General features: G+C 44.8%; 1 protein-coding gene across 1 annotated transcript in view; it reads left to right on the top strand.

Annotated features, from left to right (window-relative positions):
- Nucleotides 1-22,302, top strand: part of ADAMTS9 (ADAM metallopeptidase with thrombospondin type 1 motif 9) — a 177,490-nt gene extending 155,188 nt beyond the window's left edge. Inside the window, exons 33-40 of the mRNA XM_066350504.1 lie at nucleotides 608-740; nucleotides 952-1,046; nucleotides 1,158-1,252; nucleotides 1,344-1,477; nucleotides 3,523-3,614; nucleotides 8,529-8,633; nucleotides 18,115-18,209; nucleotides 20,804-22,302. Coding sequence (XP_066206601.1) covers nucleotides 608-740; nucleotides 952-1,046; nucleotides 1,158-1,252; nucleotides 1,344-1,477; nucleotides 3,523-3,614; nucleotides 8,529-8,633; nucleotides 18,115-18,204 — 744 coding nt within the window. The 3' untranslated portion in view covers nucleotides 18,205-18,209; nucleotides 20,804-22,302. The remainder of the gene's footprint in view (nucleotides 1-607; nucleotides 741-951; nucleotides 1,047-1,157; nucleotides 1,253-1,343; nucleotides 1,478-3,522; nucleotides 3,615-8,528; nucleotides 8,634-18,114; nucleotides 18,210-20,803) is intronic.
- Nucleotides 22,303-22,768: the final 466 nt, after the last annotated feature.

Below are 22,768 nucleotides of genomic sequence, written 5' to 3' on the forward strand. Positions count from 1 at the left end.
TTAATAAGAGTTTCAGAAGTGTTAGTTGTTGCTTCTACTGCTAAGAAGTCTGTGTATTCTAGTCCTGTGTTGGGAATCCTTCATTGTGTTAGGGGCACTAGTGAGAATATTTTAAACTGGAGCAGCCCTGGGAAGTCACCACAGTGCCCCTCCCAGCTCCTTATCACTAAGTGTCACTAAGTGATCGGGCAAAAGTATAGGACCAGTTGAAAGTGGTTAGCCTTGGACCTGGCTCCACCATGACCTTGAACAAATTTCTTAACATTTGAGCCTTAATCTCCCCTCTGTAAAAACAGAATAATGGAAATACCATTTTAGGGTTATTGTAAAGCTTAAATGAGATTATATATAGCTATAGATGATATAGATATAGATATATGAATACATATGTAAATATGTAGGTAGGTAGGTATACATAAATTTGTCTATATAAAGCTCAGCACAGAATGGGTCCATAGTAAGTGCTCAATATGTCAGTTATTTATGTCAGCAACAGAGGGTCTGAAATGACTCCCTGTACATACCGTCAGGCCCTGAGCACCATGACCCAGCAATGGGAGCCTCCTGGGGTCAATGGCCACATCACTGACTCTGCTCTGCCTTGTAGTGCTCAGTGTCCTGTGGCGCTGGCGTGAGGCACAGGTCTGTGCAGTGTTTAACCAATGAGGACCAGCCCAGCCACTTATGTCCCATTGACTTGAAGCCAGAAGAGAGGAAATCCTGCCATAACATCTATAACTGTAAGTTGGCCAAATTAAGCCATCTGTCAGGAGCATGAAGAACGGTGTTTCTCTGTTCATTTGTTTGCCTGCCCATTGACAAATACAAAATTTATTCTAAAGACATTCTCCCATTTACCAAAGAGCTTTAGTGTGAACAGTAAATTCACTCCTCAGGAGACACGGCCCCCCTGGGGACATCACACGCCATTCTACCTCTCATGTCTTCTAGGTAAGTTACCCCAGAGCTGCAAGGAAGTGAAAAGAGTGAACGGTGTCGCTGAAGACGGTGAGTACTTCCTGACCGTCACAGGAAAGCCCCTGAAGGTGAGCATCAGGCATCAGTCCTTCCTGCCCCACTGCCTTTCGACTGAGTGACCCCGGTTCTCCCCACCTATTTCTGACCTGCCCCCCAGTTGTTTCCGGTCTGCCTTTCAGATATTCTGCGCAGGGATGCAGTCTGACCACCCCAAAGAGTATATGACACTGGTTCACAGCGACTCTGAGAACTTCTCCGAGGTTTATGGGTACAGGTAGGAGAGCTCAGGCCCAGGGGAACCCCAACTCCTGAGGTCCCTGAAAGTGCTTTCCCATCTTCACCAGAACATTCTCTCTGTAATTTAGGCTGCACAACCCAACGGAATGTCCCTATAACGGGAGCCGACGCGATGACTGCCAGTGTCGGAAGGACTACACAGCGGCTGGCTTTTCCAGCTTCCAGAAAATCAGACTAGACTTGAGCACCATGCAGATAATAAGTGAGTTCAGTGGGGTGTCGTGTGGGAATACATTCATTAGTCCCATTCAGTTAGCATGGTGGCTGCGGCGAAGCACTGAGGAGCGAAGGAGGAGGAGGCTGGTTGAGGCTGAGGTTGCTCCTCGCTGTTCCCTGCTGTGACCTGGCCTGGAGAGAGCCTGGCACAGGGCGGTGCCACCCTCCGCTGTGTGATGAATGAGTGAATGGATGAATGAATGAATGAATGGAGAAGATGGAAGCATATTAAAGGGGCCCCATTGCAGTGGCGAAGTCAGGGAGCATCCCCAAAATAGGACATCAAAATTGAGGCCTTGGTCCTGGCCAGTTGGCTCAGTGGTAGAGCATTGACCTGGCATGTGGATGTCCCAGGTTCAATTCCCGGTCAGGGAACACAGCAGAGGTGACCATTTTCTTCTCCCCTCTCCTCTTTTTTCTCTATCTCTCTCTTCCCCTCCCGCAGCCATGGCTCAATTGATTCGAGCTCGTCAGTCCAGGTGCTGAGGATGGCTCTGTGGAGCCCCATCTCAAGCACTAAGAATAGCTCAGTTGCAAGCATCGGCCCTAGATGGGCAGAACATTGGCCCCAGACAGGGGTCGCTGAGTGGATCCCAGTCGGGGTACATGCGGGAGACTCTCTCACTATCTCCCCTCCTCTCACTTAAAAATAAATTAATAATTTTAAAAAATTGAGGGCTTGATGTCAAGTAGGAGTTAGCCAGGCACAGGGTACCTGTGTGGGAATAGCAGGATGGTAGCAAAAGTTTCTGAGGGAGAAGAAATAGCTGATACAAACCCCAAAACTGAGATTCGTGTGGCACGGGCACACATACATGGGCATAAAACTCCTTTCATCTGACTGTTGGTTTACACAAGAAAAACGGTGCACAGAATTCCCTTTTTTCCTTTTTATTTTTAAGCTGTACTGTGCCTGGGCTGATTTTATACTCTGGCCAACACTGCATTTTTGTAAGGACATTAATCATAGGAGTGGTTAAAGACAGCTCAAATAGCCAAATACATTCCCCTGAATAGAGGGAAAACAGAAATAATGAATAATTAAGTTTTCCTTATTAACATTATACCCATAATTTTGCAGTGCTTTCCTCTTGAGGTACATTATACTTGATTTGTACCAAGGTATTTTTAATTGCTCTTAGGTAGACTGATTAGGGCCAAAGGCAGAGGGTCTGCAGTTTCTCACCGAGAAATGACCCCCCACCCCCCAGCTAAGATCCAGGGTGCCCGCCAGGGCCCTTTCCTGTAGGACCAGGGGACTCAGACCTCCCTCCCACCAGAATGTGGGGGACTGCAGAAGGATTCCAGAAAAGCAAAGCAGGAAGGTCAAAGCTGCCTCTGGCCTCCGGTCTCAGCAGCAGCGGCTTCTGCAGCTTCTCAGGGAGTCCTGACCCTCCTGCGTGCGCAGGGCCGGTCTCGGGAGCCACCAGACCCTGAAAACACTAGCGCTGTTTTTACTGGCTTCTTTAAAAAAAAAATTTACAAGTTAGCCGCAAACTTGAGAAACTGTCATTAATACTTTCAAGATGTGGGTCCTAATTGCTCCACATTTTGGCAATAATAGTGCCTAGGCCACGGGAGGACAGGGGTGCCTCAGGAAAGAAATCGAGGTAGGTGGGGATGCTGTCCTGCCTCCCTTCCTCGTCCTGCAGCCCAGAGGCGTGGCAGGGAGGTCACAGTCGTCCCGTTTCATGACGCTTAAGCAAGGAGTTTCACATATTTATTTATATAGGAATTGATTCCAAAGCATCTTGAATCCCTCTTTGGCTTCCATGCTGTGAGGAGACAGTCAGGGCTGGTAAAACCCAGGGAGACACTCTTAGAACCACAGTATAATGAGGAAAAAGCCAAGGCCCATCTGGATCCATTTGCTCACTAATCATACTTTGTTTTTTTTTCCTCTCCAACTCCTCATCATTTCCCTGACCATTCTTCTTCCCTTCTTTTTCCTTGCTGTATCCTGATCCTTCCCTACTTCTTTCTCCTATGGCCACTTCTCATCTGCCTTTAACCCTTCTCCAAACCTCGCAGCCACTGACTTACAGTTTGCAAGGACAAACGAAGGGCATCCTGTGCCTTTTGCCACTGCTGGGGACTGCTACAGCGCCTCCAAGTGCCCACAGGTACGTGCGGGAGCCTGTCCCCGGGACCCTGGGCGGCTCTGTCCCTGCTCCGGGAGCACTTGGGCCCTGCATCGAGAGCCCCTCAAATGCTCACACTTCTGTGAGCGTTAATCATAGGAGTGGTTAAAGACAGCTCAAAGAGCCAAACACATTGCCCTGAATAGAGGGAAAACAGAAATAATGAATAATTAAGTTTTTCTTATTAACATTATACCCATAATTTTGCAGTGCTTTCCTCTTGAGAGGAATGCTTCTTAAGGAAATGGTTGTAGCTACATGTCAAACGTCTGCATTCAGCAAAATGCATCTATTACAACAGTAAAAATTAGAAACAAATTAGATGTTGGATAGCAAATGGCTTGATTAACCAAAAGATGGTGGCTAATAAAATTAATATTATGAAGTCAGTGACATGCTGGTAAATGTTTAATGACTGACTCTCCAAGAGAAAGGAATAAACAGCCCTGCTTTGTAGCATTTGCCTATTTCCATGGTGTAAATATCTTTCCCTCACCCTCACAACTAATTATAAGCCATCAACATTATGTCACTAAATGGAGAGCTGGGAAGAGATACAATTAGCTTTCAAAAGCGAGTCCAAGTGTACTCCGACACACCATTATCAGGCAGAGAAGGAAAAATATTGTATGATCTCACATATATGTGGCATCTAATGAACAAAGTGAACTGAGGAATGGAATAGAGGCAGAGGCGGGGTCACAGGGAGCAGAGGGACAGCTGTCAGAGGGAAGGGGGATGAGCGGATGGGATCAGAGAAGGTGAAGGGATTAGTGAAATTATAAATACATAACACAGAGATATAGATAACAGGACAGCAAATCCTAGAGGGAAGAGAAGGGGAAGCTGGGGGGAGGGATGCAAAGGGGATATAAAAAGGGACACAGGGGTGTGGGGTGAGGGAGTTATATTCAATGGGACACTTGAATCCATGTAAACACAATAAATTAAAATTTTTTTAAAAAATAAAGTGCAACTTTTATAAAGAGAAAAAAAAATCCTCGCCAATTATGTGCTATAGAAAAGCTCTCACCCTGACTTCAGATATATAAACCATGCAGGGTTCAAACCAAGCAGTACAGATTTATCCTCTTCCACTGTATTCGCTCCTCAGCACTCGCTGGCCAGCAGTCCTCCTGCGCACTCCACAGCTCCACACTTTCTGGCCTCTTTAGAGGTGTGGCAGGTGCCGGGCTAATTTGGTAAAACAACACTCAGTCTTTGCAAGAAGCTTCTTCACTGAGAAGTCAGGACAGGCAATGAGTCAGGTCAGAATTATTCAATCTGTTTCACCTCATGGCACGCGTAAACTAATGACTAAAATTCTGCAGCACACCAAAAAATATATTTTTTGCTGATTATGACAAAAAAAATAAGTATGCTTTTGATTCATTCACACCAGACAGCTATTGTTGTGTTGGCTGTTGTCATTTTTAATTTGACAACTTAAGGGAAAGAGGTCAGTGCCCCTGACCAAATAGTCAAGTATTGCATGTTTTAAAAATTCTTGTGGCACATCAGTTGAAAATTGCTGAGTGTGGTGGTTCCGGACAGGAGGACCTGGGCCCCGTTTTCCTTTGGTTTTCATGAGGTCTTCACAAGGCTGTTGTTAAACTGTGTGTCTGGAATTTTCCAATCTGTCTGTGCCCCTTGAAGGTCTGGGGGTTGGGACTGGGCAATGCCTTCCGAACCCCAGGGTAGATCTGTGCCTGCCCAGCCACAGGGGCCATCAGAAGACAAACACATCTGAATTTTCTTTCAAGGAAGTGTTTTCTCAGCCCCAAGCTTTAGAAAGCTTTGCTAAATGTCTTAGAGAAGTGAAAAGGAAGCTCTCAGGGGAGAAAGAAAATAAACAAAGGACATAGTGGTAAAAAAGGACCTTTTCTCCATGACCCAGGAATTGAAAACATTGAAGTGTAGTTTCTTTAGAGCAGTTGATGACTTCAAACACTCCATTGGTAAGGGTTGCATTTTAACAGCTAATAGATTGGCCCTGTCCTACCTTTTTCAAATTGGTCAGGGTCCTTTCCTTTCTACATAGACATCTTTGGAGAAGCTTAAGTAAATGAGTTAATTTGCATTCATTTATTTTGATCATTCAGAGACAAATGAACGGATTGATTTGCTAAATCTTCACACTAAAGCAGTACTGAGAGAAAACCCAAAGCCAGTGAGAAGCTCATTTGTATTTTTTCCAACCCATTCTTCAAACTGTACTGGATGAAGAATTTTTTTCCTTAGACTTGCATTGAGCACCGACTGTAAAGAGGAGAGATGTGAATGTGTCATGTCAGTTGCCCCAGGAAGGCCCGACTGAGGGAGCTGTTCGATGCTGTAGCCTCCGACCTGGTGACTGCACAGAAATCAAAGCAGGAGGACGGGCTCTCTGACAGTCTGCTTCTTCCTCTGCTCCATGGCTGTGGCTTTGGGCATTTATTTCTCAGTAGGGGTGGGTTTCTCAAGAACCCTCACCTGAAGTTATAGGGCAGAATATCTTTTTTAAAGAAAATCCTGATCACAGTAGATACAGCATTATTGTCCATTTTTGTGATGCTGGTCTGAGTAGCACTTACTGAGCATGCACTAGGCTTTAGGCTGCATGCTCCGGGTCTCTAAGTCAGCCTCGCATTTACTCCCCAGGGCATCCTATGAAAACGTCCTCTGGTTACAGATGGGGACACTGAGGTGTAGATGGGTTGTGTAATTTGTCAGACTCACACAGCGTAGAGGCTGGATGTCACCCCAGGTGTCTGAGTACAAATGAAAGATGTAGTTGCCTGGCTGATCTTGTTTCCAGGCAAAATTTCTGCAGTGTTCACTCTTGTCCGAGCAGAGAACAAAATCTCTGTGCAACGCACATCTTCCCCAAATCTTTCTGGGTCATTCAGTGTACGTGTGACTCATAATTACTTTTTCTCTTTTTAATCAGCGACAGAAGGCTGTAGATAAACCTAGCATGCCCTTTACACCCTGAAGATAAGGCCTTTGGGGCAAAGATGTGCCAGACTAGAGCTATCCAGAACAAGTGGTCTTCACCCCTCTGTCCATACTCAACCTTTAGAATGCTGATTGTCAGCTAGGACACTTACTGATCATACAGTTCCCTGAATCAGAGAAGGAGGAAGGAGGAAGATGTGTTACAACGCAGTGTGTCACCTGCTAGGGAAGGGCAGATCTGTGTGTGTGTGGGGGGGGGGGGGGGGTGCTGACACTGGACACCCAGGTCAGGGGCTGTTAGGCTAGAAGCCAGGTCAGCAGCCTGGACCTTCTAAGAACTGACATCTGAGCAGATCCAGTCTACCTTCTGCAGTGCAGGTGGAGCAGGTGGTGTGCCTGAGAAGCAAGGTGGGGAGATAGAAATGAGAGGGGTCCTTGGCAACAGTGTGGCCCTAGCATTGGGGAGGGGGTGGATGCCCCCTCAGGGCAGGGATAATGGAGACATAGGGGAGTGACCTCATGGGTGATCTCACTGAAGCCATTATGGAGGTAGCAGGGCAAGGGGTGTCTGTGCCCCAGTAGGCCACAGTCAGGGACACCTGGGTATTGAGGCTGCTGAAAATGAACCACCACCAACACTGTCGAGTGCTGTCATAGAATAATTTCCAGAACACGTTTAAAAATATCAGTTACTCTCTGGCAGATAATGAGTTTGGTATATTACGCCTTCTATCTAACCCCCTCTTATTCACAGGTTAGATCAGATAAAGTTAATTTGCATATCAGGACCCATTAAATGGAGACTGGCCCTGTGGCCTGGCTGATGTCACAAATCTAAAGGGAATGCAGCCTGGACTTACTGGCAGCCCCGTCAGAGGAGCGAGCCCGCCCCTCACGGCCCTGCAGCCCCGCGGTGGCTCGCTTACTGCCCCAGAGAACAGGGCTCTCGTTACCTTACGTTTCACAGAAGACCCCGCGGTTCTGAGAGGCCAAAGAATGCGCCCCGGGTTCTCGCTGCCGGTGACAGAACTGAGCTTTCACTTAGGGCTGATTGGCTATGCGTCCCAGCTCAGGGCCGCCTTGCTTATTAAAGCCTTTCGACAAGGACTCGGTTGTGAGGTGCAGAGGGGAAGCATTCACACTGAGCGTGCTTGTGCGGAACGTTGTAACTCCGAGACTGCCCGTATGGGGTAAAAACCTCCAGGAGGGAGTATGGCGGGTGTCTCTGCAGAGTCATTTTGAAAGAGCGAGGGAGAAGACAGAGAAAGATGGGGAAAGGGAGAGAGAATCTCTGTTGCACCGCCTCCTTAGAAATAATATGGAAACAGCCAGGCCACGTTTCCAAAGGAGCCCCAGAGCGGCCTAGGAGGCGAGGGTTTTCGGGCCGGGAGGGGCGGCGCGTCCCAGGGTCCTGGAGCCGGCCACGCGCGCGCCCTGCTGGCCATCTCGGATGCGCGCCTCCCCTTTGAAGTCTCGCCCTGCTGTGCTTAGTACGCGGAGTGCCCCGCGCCGCAGGGAGCTGGAGCCCAGGAAGCTTTGGCAGCAAGATCTTGTTAGAACAATTAGGCTGTGGCATTTTGTTACTGAAGGAATCTGATAATTATGAGCAACATCAGGATTGCTGTGTTAGGTTGAGAGCAAAGACTTTGAAGTCAGGAAAATGTGAGTTGGACTCGCACTCCATCCTGAAGGAGTTAATCGCCTTTGCTGGGCCTCAGTTTCCCCATCTGTAAAGAAAACTTTCATAGAGGTCTCGCGGAGATGGATGAGACGATACCTGTAAAATTCCTGGCCCTGACCTATGCCCCCACCCCACCCTCCAAAAAAACCCTCAATAATTAGTATCTATCGTTTATTAATTACTACCCGTCTCCCTTCCAAGTAACCTTTTGTTGTATGACCTTTGTTGGGGATGTTGGCACATGGACTAAAGATCTTTTTCGTTGGCTATTTTTCCAGGGTCGTTTTAGCATCAACCTTTACGGAACAGGCCTTTCCTTAACCGAATCTGCCAGATGGATATCACAAGGGAACTACGCCGTCTCCAACATTAAGAAGTCACCGGTAAGGTTGCTGGACAGCTGAGGGATGGGATTTGTTCTCTCTTCCTTGCACTTTCCCTCCCTCCCCTCATTCTCTGCAGCGGTGCAAATGTTCTGTCCCACTTCCTCAAACCATTTTACAAAGTGTCAGAAAATGTAGGAACTAAAGCAAAGGTGAAGAGTGTATAGGTGAGCGGAAGGGAGAGACCCTGTGTCACTACTGGTGAGTTCTTCCTGGAGCCATGAGCCTGGGCACGCAGGGTCCTTGGAAGGAGCTGGGCCAGGGAGCCGAGAGCAGCGAGAAGCCTAGGAGGGAGTGTGCGCACCGGATTCCTTGCAGTTAGCCAACATGGAGTTCACTTTTATGAACTAGGGGAATGAATGTTGAAGAAAACTTGAAATACATATAAACGGGGCTGACAGCAAAGGATAACATCGGTGAAATTTCTGGAAAGAAAGACACTATGTGCTCTAAAATCTGGCTACTCAAGTTGCAGCACATGCAGGTGGGGCATCAGGACCACCTGAGGGCCTGTTGAGGATGCAGTTTCCGGGGCCTCAGAGCCTCTGCACCTGGACAAAGTCGCCAGGTGGCTGTTACCAGGGAACAGCATGAAGAGCCCAGACCTCAGTCTGGGTGCATGTTGGAATCACCTGGGAAAGTTTAAAATGCTTATGCCCTGGCCCTGCCAGTCACTGATAGGGAATCCCTGAAGCAGAAGTGCATTCCAATGTTCAGGAAGGGCAGGAACCACCGCCCTTCACCGTTTCCCTCGGAGTTCTGAGAAGTGGGCCAGGAGCCCGAGCTGTGGACAAGTGAGACACTTATAAGAATCTGGCCCCAGGACTGCACCATCCCAGCTCACCTGTGACCCCTGCTCAGGGTCCCCTTAGGAATGTGAGGCAAGGACAGAAAAAGGAGAACTGGAAAGACCAAAGTAGGGTTGCCAGACACATTACAAGATCCCCAGTTACTTTTGAATTTTAAATAATGTAATAATGCACATTGGATTGGGGCAGATGGTAGAAAAACTGCAGAGCAGGAAAGTGTTAAGCCATTCCGTTTAATAAAGTCTCACAAGGGCACACAAGCACACAGGCAGGGAAAACCACTTCTCAGGCAAACAAACAGCAAAAAGGCCCCTCACAGTGGTGGGCAAGGCAGTCTACAAACCCCCTGAGTGCAAGCACCGACAGCCTTATATAGGCCATGCCTTATATAAGCAGTGCCACGTGCTTAGTCACTAATCAGGCAAAAAGAGCTTGCAGCCAGTAAACCAGTGAGCAGCCTAACACAGCTGCTCCGCAAATAAACAAGGAACATTTTTGACTATGTCTTAAATATCACATGACACACATTCTAAAACATATTTGTTGTTTATCTGAAATTCACCTCTGCCTGGGATTCTTGTATTTTTATTTGCTAAACTCTATCAAGATCAGACTATAAAGAAGCAGATCAATCTGTCCCTCTCCCCCAGAAGAAAAAGAAACATCTGGTTGCAACTTCCCAGGAAAATCCCAGTTTCCTCATCCCTTGATTTAAGATGCCAGGGTTGTATCTGTGTCTGTTAAAAAAACTCACTCCTTGTCCCTAAGCCAATCAACTCTCTCTAATCTGGTTGATTGCTTATAAATTAATCATTTTATATTTTTGCTTTCACGGAAAGGAATAGGGGACAGCTGAGAGACAATACACGTGTTCTTCAGAATGTGCCGTGAAATTGTACTGCACTTCCCTACCCCTGCCCTCCAGGGTCCATACATTGTTTCAGTGACCAAGAGGGACAAAAACATAACTTCTCAAAATATGGTCAGACAGGAAGTGTGATTATGTAGGAAGCCATCTCTAAACTGTAACATAAATTTCAGTTCTTTGGCAGCCAGAGTCAATATTGAAGTTTTACTTGCTGAACTAAAAATAATTACAGCCAGGAGCTCCACCTTGTGGAGATAATGATTACTACCTGGGCCAACATCATCTGGCTGTTCCCCAGGCCTTGGGGGAAGTTTCTCTGTGCCAGAGGGAGTTGGTTCCACATTTGCCTGTCAGCATTTTTTTTTTTTTTCTTTTCTAAATCTTGGTGTTTTATGACAGCTCAGAGAGCCTGAGCTCAAAATTAATCTCCAGGGTGTGTGAAGCATTGCTTACTCCTCCCCTGGAGCCAGGCCTGAGAATATCAAGCTGCAGGCAGCCCCCTGAGATGCAGCTCTTTGTCTCTGACCTGCTACGCTGTCTGTGGTCCACAGAGCCCCATCCCCTAGGGATATCCATGAAAATAGGCCTCCACAGCCAAAGGTACTTGGAAGGAAAATTATATTTTATTTATTTTTTTCTTGAAAAATCACATTTGAATATTAGAGTTTGGGATAAAGTATAGAAGATGGGAATTTTTATGACTTTGTTCAAACCAGCATTCCCCTAAATCAGTGGTTGTAAAACCTGAGCCTGCAGCAGCGCCCCCTCCAGGACTGACTGAGACACAGCCATGGGAAGGGCCCCAAAATGGACACTTCCAACAATGTCCTAGGTGATGTTGATGCCCCTGGCCTGGGACCATACTTTGAGGACCGCTGATGTTAAGTTAAACCAACCACAGAACCAACCTCCTTTTCAAACTTGCACCTTTTAATTGATGCAAACAAGCACTGTCCTGTGCAACAACCTTCGGGGAATGTGCTCTGTGCCCTCCTCCCACCGCCATCTTCCCCATCCTGCCCCTGAGGGACGGGCTCACCAGAGGTCACAGTCCTCTCCAAACAGCCCTGCGTTGAGTGTGCTCTCAAATCGTCATTCCTCGTTTTCCTTCACTTTTCTACTGGAAGCTGCAGAGGGAAAAACAACGAAAACCTCAATTTTCCAAACCTGGTTGGCAATAAAACATTTTCCCCAAGCAAAACTAAAGGAAGATTCCAGTCATTCCGGGTGAAACTCAGTCACCAGAGCTACTTGGAGAGCAGAGATGCTGTCTCGCCCGTAGGAACTAAACTGGCACACACAAGTCTCTGTCAAGTCACTGTTGGCTGCTGTATGTGTAATGCAAATTCTCATATTCTTAACTAACAAAAAGAATTATTTTGTAGTTGCAATAGCTACTATTTATTGGGCACTTTACATGCATTAAATCCCATTCCTCCAGCCTTCTCATCAGCTTCTCAGAGGGTAATCTGAGAAAGTGGGTGGAGGGTAAGTGTGTGATGATTTGGTGGTGGAACCTGTGGTCCCCACCAGCAGCAGTCCAGCCCTCGGTGCTGACATGGCCACAGACCTTGGCTCTGGAGCACGCAGACTGCTAACTCAGATCACCTGAGCACGCGCTCTCTTAGCTCTGCCATGTTGGACCAGTTTTCTTGGGGGACTCGATTTCTTTATATGGTAGGGATATTGGTGGCCCTGGTCCCATGGTGTTTACTAATAAGATCGGAATGCAAAGCTGTTTGCATGTCGGGGGAATTAGCAGGCCGACTATTGGTATTAGCTATTAATGTTCCAACATTCCCACAGCCCTGTGGCTTGCCATTGGTTGTAGACATTGGTCAAGGTGACAGAGGAAGCAGGTCTTGCTTCAGATAAAGAATGGAAGGCAGGGAACTGCCATCTGAGCCAAGGCTGAGCCTGGACCCAGCTGGTACCCACATGGTTTGTCCATGTGGGCTCCCACCCCTCCCAGGAGTGGGGCCTGTGGGGCTCCCCACCCCTTGGCCGAGGGGTGAACTCCTAGGCAGACGTTTCAGCTGTACCTGCATGGCTCAGGGGATAATATATTTCTGCTCTGCTTGTGTGTCAAGGACAGATGGACAGAAAGGGGACATGGCCCAGATCAGATAGGAGAGATGTTGAAATCTGAACTCCTGCGCAGTATAATTCTGTGTATGCTCACACATGGCTGTCCAGGATCCAACCCGGCCCTCAGCCCCCCCCCCCCCCAGCAGTGCCCTGCAGCCGGTGCTGCTCTCAGAGCAGCTGTGTGGCCCTCTGTCCAGGAAGGGGGCTCTGGAATGGACTTCAGAGACAGTCGCTTCACTGCAGGCTGAATAGGAGAGGCACCCTCAGGTCTTTGAGCGCCTGGGGACTTGTGGGGCTGGAGGCTTGTGTTTCTAAGACCGGGCAGCCTCGCCCCAGAGCCTCCCTGACACTCCTTGTGCTGAGGGGAGAGCTGTGAACTAAAGAATTGTTTGGAAATTAAAAATGAGTGGAAGGTGTACCGCCATGGAGGAGATGAGCTCAGCGCTGACCATTCCGTTCCTTTACAGCCAGTGCAGTGGAGGCAACAGGAGGTAGATATGTCTGTCCCTGGCACAGAGTCAAGTCTGCCATAGGCACCACAGACTGCCTTCTGAGCCGTACTTCATTTATGAGAATCCAGCTGTCCACCAAGTGTAAAGGTCGTACTGCAGACCAAACCAGTAAAATTAGATCTTATATATACGGACTTCTTATTCTGTGCATTCCTATAGAAACTAGGCAGTGTTTAAATGTATATTCATATGTCCGTAACTATCTAGGACTGCATTGCAAAAGTGTACACACATGCCGTGCTTGATGGGCTATTTCTCCACCAGCACACTGCGAAGAAATGTAAATAAGCACTCTTTAGGCCAAGATGTGCTGGCTTTCCTAAGTCCCATGGAACCTCCCCTTTTGTGCTGAGGGAGAAAACAGAAATTAAGAAAGAGTCTGAAATCTAAACTATTCTTAGTGGAGCAGAGAGTCATTCATCTTAATTACATGTAAGAGCCCAAACCAGGCTGGCCAACAAAATATTCATTGAAAGATTTGTGGGCTTTATTTTCAGAAAACCTCACTTGCTTTAATGAAAAAATAAAAATGATTTATAATTACTGTTTTATTGTAGGTGAAGAGGGTACTTCTCAAATGCTGGAAAACAGATCTTTTTCTCTCATCCAAGTACAAACCAGGCCCGACCCTGCTTAGCTTCCGAGACCGGGCCGTTCAGGGTGGTATGGCCGTAGACAGATCTTTTTCTCTGAAATAGGCACTGTTTCCATGACGATCATGTCTATGCCATGCATTTTCTCAATGTGTTTTGTTGTTGTTGTTGTTGTTGCTGTTCTGTAATAAAAATAAGTTTTGGGTCAGCTTTTACCTAAATCAAATCAACAGAGTCCCAATGAATGAAATAACATGAAAATTACAATGTCATTATCAGCTATTTTATAATTACCCAGACTATTCCTCATCTCCTTGAAAACAGGCAATGATAGAGATCAACAGATAAAATATGCCTCTATGATAAAAATAGCTAATATTTATTGAGCACGAATGTTAGGCTAAGTACTGGGCTAAGCACTTTACAAGCGGAGAGAGTTTAGGTAAAGCATAAGCTTTGAGGAGACAGAAGACATCTGTAACATGTTGACATCCTTAAAAGACCACCAGACCAATACTTCAGCCTGGGAGGAAGGTTCCTGGCTAGAAGGCTGTTCTGTCATTAAATCTAGTTGGTGGTGTCAGACTAGCTCCGAAACTAACATGGCCCCTTAAAACCAGGACCATTAAGGTGACAGAAAACTCCCAGCTCAATCTTACTCATAATCTGAGGCATGCAAATTAAAAAGAGAGAGAAACTATTTTGTTTTCCTTATTTGTTAAATTGGCAGAGTTCTTTTTCTTTTTTTTTTCTTTTTTTGTATTTTTCTTAAATTGGAAACAGGGAGGCAGTCAGACAGACTCCTGCATGCGCCCGACCGGGATCCACCCGGCATGCCCACCAGGGGGCGATGCTCTGCCCATCTGGGGCATCGCTCTGCTGCAATTAGAGCCATTCTAGTGCCTGAGGCAGAGGCCACAGAGCCATCCTCAGCGCCGGGCAAACTTTGCTCCAATGGAGCCTTGGCTGCGGGAGGGGAAGAGATAGACAGAGAGGAAGGAGAGGGAGAGGGGTGGAGAAGCAGATGGGCGCTTCTCCTGTGTGCCCTGGTCGGGAATCGAACCCGGGACTCCTGCACGCCAGGCCAACGCTCTACCACTGAGCCAACCGGCCAGGGCCAGAGTTCTTTTTCTAATAAGCACAAAAGGGGAGGTTCCATGGGACTTAGGAAAGCCAGCACGTCTTATTAGAAAAATAAGATGTTATTTTCAAGAGACTTTCCTAGCTTGGCCGTAAGAATGATATCTTGATGCCCTTTGACCTGGATCTGGGATTATAGCCCAAAAATATCCTAAAATGCAGTCACAAATATGGTCCATCACAGTGTCATTCCCAATAGTAGAAGATAGGAACCATCTAAAATGTCAAACATTGTGCAAGAGAGGAGGGGTGGGGGGGTCTCCACCGTGCCATGGTGCATTTACACAGTTGGATCCAATGCCACAATTAAACAAGGAGCGCTTCGTGCTCGCTTTGGCAGCACATATACTAAACAAGGAGTGCTTCATTGCATGGTCAAATGTTAGGAAAACTAACCAGCAGAGCATTCTGAATTGCAAGTCAAAAAGAAACGTGAACTTCAGCTTCATTCATTCATTCATTCATTCAAAACTTTGTCTTTAGTATCACTCTGAGCCATAAAGGGTAAGGCAAAAGTAAGTTTAGAGCTGTGGGTAGGTGAAACACAGTTTATTCTTATATTATTATTTATTAATTATTGTATTGTCTTCCATACGAACAACTGTAGACCTAGTTTTGCCCCACTGGGCTAAATTCCAGAGACCCTTAGATTTTAACAGGACATTCATTGCCTTGCCATCGTGGGGCTTACATTCTGGCAGGAAGACAGATATAAAGAAAGAATTACCTAATTTTACCGGGTGCTGTGTAGCAGGTAACTGAGTCAAGAAGATATCTAAGAGGAAGTGGCCTGTGGGCTGAGTTCTGAAGAATTTACTAGTCAAGAGTTGGGGTAGCCCAGTGCACACAGAGAGGGCGAGGGAGAGAAAGAGAGTTCCAGGTAGAGGAATGACATGTGCAAAGGCCCTGTGTTGTAAAGGGAATGTCAGAAAAACAACCCAAAGAAATTCAGAGATGTGGGGAAGGGTAGAGGGAAACAATGGTGTCTGAGAGACCACACAAAACTTTAGATTAAGGGCTAGAAAACTTTTTCTTTGAAGGACCAGACAGTAAATATTTTAGACTTTGCCGGCCGACAGACAAAAATCAATGATATTATATATGTATTTATATGACAAAAGTTAAAAAAAATTTCCACAAAATTCTTATTGATTAAATTTAAAATGATAATAATTCATTATATTATTTAATGTAGATATACTGAAGAGAAGAATGGAATAGTGAGAGGGTAACATTTTGCTTAATTAATGTTCCCTATTCTCAATATTAGTTATAAATATTTACCTGTAAACGCTGATCAGAAGTGAGATCATCTTTATATAAATGTTTTTCTTACACCAGTAGGCATTGCCAGCTCTGATGCAGTCTGCAATTATGTAATTGTAATAAGCATGTTTATGCTTGGCAAGCACTATGGAATTCTGTTAGACTTTTCTCTCTGTCTGTTAGCACGTCTTCACGTTGTGGGTCAATCACCTGCCAGTGAAGGGGAGACACACCTCCTCAACTGCCTTGTTAAGTGGGTGTTGAAGTTCGAAACTCTCTTCCCACTTACATCAAAGTCTAGACAACACTGCTAGACTGCGGCCCGAGCTCCAAAAACATAGATAGTATCTCTACTACAAACGTATGTGGGACAGAGACAGAGACGTGGCTTCTTGTTTTAACTTAACAGAATGGAATGATTGTAAAATGGCCTCTTGTTACTTATGTTTCAAACAGTATTAGTTGTTCCTGAAGTGACTTTACCACAGTATGAGTTTGTCCTATAAGTGGCAGTTTTGCCCCATAATTTTAGGGTCAATTCATTAAGAAATGCTGTCAAGTCTGTAGCAAAAGTAAGTGTTCAAAGCCACGGAGTCTTCAGTTACAGTGATAGAGAGCAGTTCTTGTTCCAAAAATTTTCATCCTAGCCCCAATCTCAAACATTCACAATAAAGCTTAATCACTGCCAAGTCATCAAACTGCTGGATGGTAGGACAAGTCAGGGTGTTCAGTTGCTAGATCTAATGAAAAATTTACAAAACCAATGATAGTTAATTACATTCATGAAAGCAAAGGAGTTAATCATGAACCCTGCTGGTTCCAGACCCCTCTTAGAGACTCGAATAGTTTCTACAAAGCCCTGACTGGTGGATAATGCAGTGAGTCATCATAAGCTTTGAACATCTGACATTTCATAAGCTTTGGGTATCTGATCAATCAAAGATTTTTCTGCTCCCAAATATTTTTTTTCCACTATCAGTTGTCAGCCCAGCTTACAGGTTTCACCCTGTTGCTTTCCACTTGTGCTTCTCAACTTCTTTGAAATGTGCTTGCCCAAATTTGTCCCACACAGACTCTTTATAGAGGAGAATTATTTAGTCACATCCGACTCGGCACTGTCTCCTCCAGTAAACAACTGAATAGCACCCATAGGATCTGTCAGTTCATGAGAGCGAAAGAAAACCACTTGAAATTATTTGCCTCTTCTTTCATTGGTTGGTTAATTTTGCTGCGAATGTCATTAACTTTTCAAGTAACTGTTTTTGCCAAAAGGATAATAGTCTTAAACAGGTTTATTTTCTCTGGACATATTTCTTCATCTGTTGCAATAAAACAAAATTTCAGAACTTACCATGGGTAAACTGTTTCCATTGCTTGACTAACAGATGAGCCAGTTGGAAACTCACTTATTCATTTCATTTACTTTTACTCATTTTTATTTTTGTGAAGAAATGATCCTATGGTGAGATGTTCTTTCATAGTTTTCTGAACTTCTGGCCATTGCTTTCCTGTGAGTGGCAGATACTGGGCTACAGCTGGGTCTGGCGACGTGGGTGTGGACTGTCCTCTTCCAGCACAGCTGACATCATTGTGTGGCACCCCCAGTGCTTTGCCCTCTGAGTTTGATATAAGAATAACCCACACAGCACTGTACCTTAAAAGTGTAACATTCAGAGTCTACTTTTCTTGTTTTGACACAATGGTCACACTGATAATGAAACAGTGTTGTGATACTGCAATGCAATGGCACTCGAGACGACTGAAAGTGTCACTGTGGTCTGAAGTGTGCTCAGTAGCAGTGGAAGTAAGGTGACTGTCGCAGCTCTCAGCCCTGACACTGTGGCACACTAGCAGCTCTAGATACTAGGTAAATGGATGAATGTGGCTCTGATCCAATGAAGTTAAAATTCTGTAAAATTTTCACATGTCAAGAAGTATTATTTTTGATTTGTTTCTTCTTAATCATTTAAAAACATTAACACCATTCTTGACATGTGGGCCCTACAAAAGCAGGTGGCAGGCTGGACGGAGCATGCCAGCAGTCACCCCTGCTTTACACTGTGGTGAGCTCAGTGGGCTTCGCTTTCATTCAGAAGGCCTGCCTCCTGTGTGTGCAAGAATAACTTCCTGAAAAGCCAGTGCAAGCCCTGGAAACACTAGCCAAGCAGGTAGTCTAAGATCATAAAATCATGCATCTTCTTGCAGGATGGTACTCGAGTCATAGGGACATGCGGTGGTTACTGTGGAAAATGCACTCCGTCCTCGGGCACTGGCCTGGAGGTTCGAGTTTTATAGTTAAGGTAAGCAAATTCTGTGCTTTCTTCCTTTCCTTTCCTTTCCTTTCCTTTCCTTTCCTTTCCTTTCCTTTCCTTTCCCCTTTCCCCTTTCCCCTTTCCCCTTTCCCCTTTCCCCTTTCCCCTTTCCCCTTTCCCCTTTCCCCTTTCCCCTTTCCCCTTTCCTTTCCCTTTCTTTCTCTCTCTCCTTCCTTTTTTCCTTCCTTCCTTCCTTCCTTCCTTCCTTCCTTCCTTCCTTCCTTCCTTTTCTTTCTTTTCTTTTTCTTTCTTTCTTTCTTTCTTTCTTTCTTTCTTTCTTTCTTTCTTTCTTTCTTTCTTTCTTTTCTTTCTTTCTCTCTCTCTTTCTTTCTCCTTCCTTCCTTCCTTCCTTCCACTTTCCTTCCTCTCATTCTCCCTTTCTTTTTCTTTTCTTTCCTTCCTTTCCTTTCTTCCTTCTTCCCTCCCTCACTCTCTTGCTCCCTCCCTCCCTCCTTTCCTTCTTTCCTCCCTTCCTCCCTTCCTATCTTTCTATCTTTCTATCTTCTATCTCATTGTTTCTATAGCCTGATGATTAAAAAATGTAGCCTTGGCCCTGGCTAGTGGCTCAATTGATAGAGTGTTGGCCCCATGTATGGACATCCTGGGTTCGATTCCCAGTCAGGGCACACAGGAGAAGTGACCATTTGCTTCTCTCCCCTCCCTATTCTTCTCTCCCTCTCCCCTCTTGCAGCCAGTGGCCCGACTGGTTCAAATGTGGCCCCAAGCACTGAGGATAGCTCAGTTGGTCTGACTGCATTAGCCTCGGGCACTAAAAATAGCTTGGTTGATTCGAGCATTGGTCCCAGATGGGGTTGCTGAGTGGATCCTAGTCAGGACATGCGGGAGTCTGCTTCACTATCTCCCCACCTCTCACCTAAAAAAAATGCGGCCAGATTCATTGCCCTCAGACAGGTGGCTGTTAAGCGTATTGAAGCTTACTCAACACTATTTTACCTTTTTTATTCCTGTTCATCTGTCCTGCATCCTTGAGGTCCCTAGGTTTTCTGCATTAGATTTCTCTGCAATGTTTATTATTTATTAAGAATGTTGCTTGCTGGGCTCCATTTCTAGATGTCCTGCTTCATTTGGTCTCTGGTGGATCCAGGAATCTGTATTTTTAGTATAGGGAATTCGGAAGGAGGTGACTCAGATCAACCTTTGTGAACTGCCTAGAAATATTACAGTAACAGTAAGGGTGTTCACTGAGGCATGACTGTGTCATGCACCATGATAAGCCTGTTGCAGGCATTAGCTCATTGAATTCTCATAAGATAGGGCAATAGTAACTTGCCTATGGGCACAGTGAGTTCCCTTGGCAGGACCCAGGCATGTCCTTTACCAAAGCCACTGCTCTCAGGTACGACACTGCTGCATACACTTTGAACATACAGTGGGAACTTGTTCAAAATACAGACTCCCAGGCCTCACCCTAGATCTGTGGCAGCAGAGTCTGCATTTTAACACATCCCCAAGAGGGGTGTATGTGTTAGGGTTTGGCAATCCCTGGTCTAACTACACTTTGCCAGCAAGTACTCAGCAGAGGACTGAATTGGTCATTCTCTCTCGATCCAGTCCCTTCTGCTACAGGGGATAAACTCGGCATACTCCCGCGACCACCACTACAACTGTCCTCAAGTTTCCATAGCCCATTACCCTACAAAGCTCGTCAGGGTCCTGATACAGGAGTACCTAGTTGACATTTACAAATCCGTATTTTGATTTTTTAATTAAACGTCTCTATTCAAAATTATGACCTTAAGTTAGGATTATTTCTGTTGCAAGAGACAAAAGGGAAAAAAAAAGGAAACATTGTTTTAAATAACAGCTGTCCAGCCAATGGGCTCACTTCAGGCCTGGCTGGATCCAGAGGCTCAAACAGAGTCATCAGGACTTTTTCTTCATCAGTCAGCAATGCTTGTCTCACAGGTGGCTTCATTCTCAAGAAGACCATTCCCCCACATGACAGTCCCTGGCAGTACTAGGCTCACATTATCCTTACAGCTTATAGTCCCAAGTAAATGCTTACCTTCAGCATCCATTCTGCACGAGATCTCTGGCTTTGATTTTGTCACGTGGCCACTTCTGAACCAATCACAATGTCCAGGAAATGGAGCTCATGTACCCACCTACAGTCAGGTGATTGACAGCTTCATTAGGGAGAGACATAATTCCCAAAGCACAAGAAGGCATTGTCAGAAATAGGGAAATGGATGAAGGCAGGTGAACTCAGCAAGTATCCACTGGAGATACCATTATATGTGTATTTTATATATTTTATATCTAGCAAATAAACTTTTTATGTGTTTTATATAATATTTACATGTATATATAGAAAAAAGACTAGAAGGAAAGATAACAGTATTTGAAGAGCATTAACTCAGCTGGGAATTTCAAGCTAGTGGTTTTTTTATTTATTCTCTCCTGAAATATACGTTTCTGATAGCAAACATACATTACTTGTAAAATCTAAAGAAAATAATGTGTTATTTTTAAATTCTATATGTAAAAATATATGGATTACTACTCTTGACTGATAGCATTTGGGACAGAAGATTTACCTTTCTTGGTTGGTTTATTTGCAGGTGCTCTGAAGAGGAAGCCACGATGGGATGGATGAAGGACAGTAATGCAATACCTCCACCTTAAGTTTGCGCGTGTGCGTGCGTGCGTGTGTGTGTGTGTGTGTGTGGACTTGTATGTTTGTGTGTGTACATATACATATGCATATATATACACAGATACACACACATGTGCACAGATATGTGTGTGTATAGATGTGGAATATCCTAATGATGTAAAGTTTAATATTTATGTTTGAGATTATTTATTGTGATGTAATATTTTTGTACGTAAAATGATTCTATTATGACTGCCTTTTGCATTATTTTGTTGTTTGCAGTCAGACCACTGCATTTTACGTACTCTACATTATATGTAGTATTATGACAAAAGTGATTCTTCATTATCACGGTACACTATTGTTTACTTTCTATCTGTAAATGTTTTATTGTTAATTTTTTTTAATTGCAACTTGTTTTTTAAAACAATTAAGCTGTCATCAAGGTGCTACAGCGCATTTGTGACATCTCCATGAAAGCATCTTTAGCCAAATGAGGAATTAGGTGATGTCACAGACTGTACCAGCTGTTAATTACACTAAGTATTTACTTGGTTTCATGTGATCTCTGGGAACAAGATTTCTGCCTTGGTGCTAATATTATATTCATTTAAGTTATCTTCAGACTCTGAAATGTAAACACTTCTAACAAAAGGGAGCAACTAAAGGGCGTTTCCAGTGAACAGAACCATTTGGATAAGATAAGACTAGCTGTTTACTATTATTTTTGGACAGGGCTTTTTTTGGGAGAGAGTTGTACTCTATTCTTTTTATTGTTGTTGTTATTAATATGCTTTGCTTCAATTCATGGTGCCTCAGTCCCTCTGTGGTTAAACGGAGGGTCCCACAAGCAATTTCATTACAGAGTAACCTTGAGAAAGTGAGATCTTCTCAGCATTTTGCCAAGATATTCTGAAATGATGTCTAAGTTTACCAGTTGCAAGACAGAGAATGCACGGAACAGGGGTGACCTTCAGTATCCCTGGAATCCCTGGAGGAGTTCAGAACCAGGTTCTTAGTCATTGCCTTTTGCATGAAAACATTGACTGGTGACAGGACTTCTCCTCAGGCCGTGAGCCTAAGACCTGCCAGTGTTCATGGCTGCTGCAGTAATTAGCATTTGTGACAAGAAATGAACTGTGGAGTACAAGACACCCGATTCTTTCTGATGGTCCATTTATTCACTCTGTTACTTCTTTCAAAAATGGAAGTGCCAAAGCTATGGTCTATCTGCCCTTCCAACCTGATCGAAGGGAAGTTATTGCCAATACCCCGGCAGATACTTGGTTTGAGAAATCCTGCCTACTTCCAAAAACCAAAGAGATTAGAAAAAACGTGGCAGTATTCTCCAACCCCCTCCCCCGAAACACTCCAGAGTGCTCCAGGAAAAGTTATGCTCATGTATGAATATGTGCTATTCTCCATTATTAACACATTGTGAAAATATACTATGAATAAATACCGTGACCACATCTAAACATTTGTGTTTCACATGGTTTCTGGACTCTTGATTCAAGTTTGAGGGAAAATGTCTCTAGTTTTTAAGAATGCTAGATTGAGCCTGGCCTTTGGTGGCAGCGCAGTGGATAGAGCAGCAAGCTGGTAATGCTGAGGTTGCCAGTTCTACCCCTGGGCTTGCCAGCTTAAAGCACTTACACAAGCAAGCAATGAACAACTAGAGTGAAACAACTATGAGCTGATGCTTCTTGCTACGCCTCTCTGTAAAATCAATAAATAAAATATATATTTTTTAAAAGTGCCAAATTGAGAAGAAACATTTTTATTTATTTATTTATTTATTTATTTATTTATTTATTTATTTATTTTATTTGGTGACAGCAACAGAGAGAGGGACAGATAGGGGCAGAAAGACAGGAAGGGAGAGAGATGAGAAGCATCCATTCCTTGTTGCAGCTCCTTAGTATTCTTA

The sequence above is a fragment of the Saccopteryx leptura genome, chromosome 10 (genome assembly GCF_036850995.1).
Source record: "Saccopteryx leptura isolate mSacLep1 chromosome 10, mSacLep1_pri_phased_curated, whole genome shotgun sequence".
Lineage (NCBI taxonomy): Eukaryota > Metazoa > Chordata > Mammalia > Chiroptera > Emballonuridae > Saccopteryx > Saccopteryx leptura.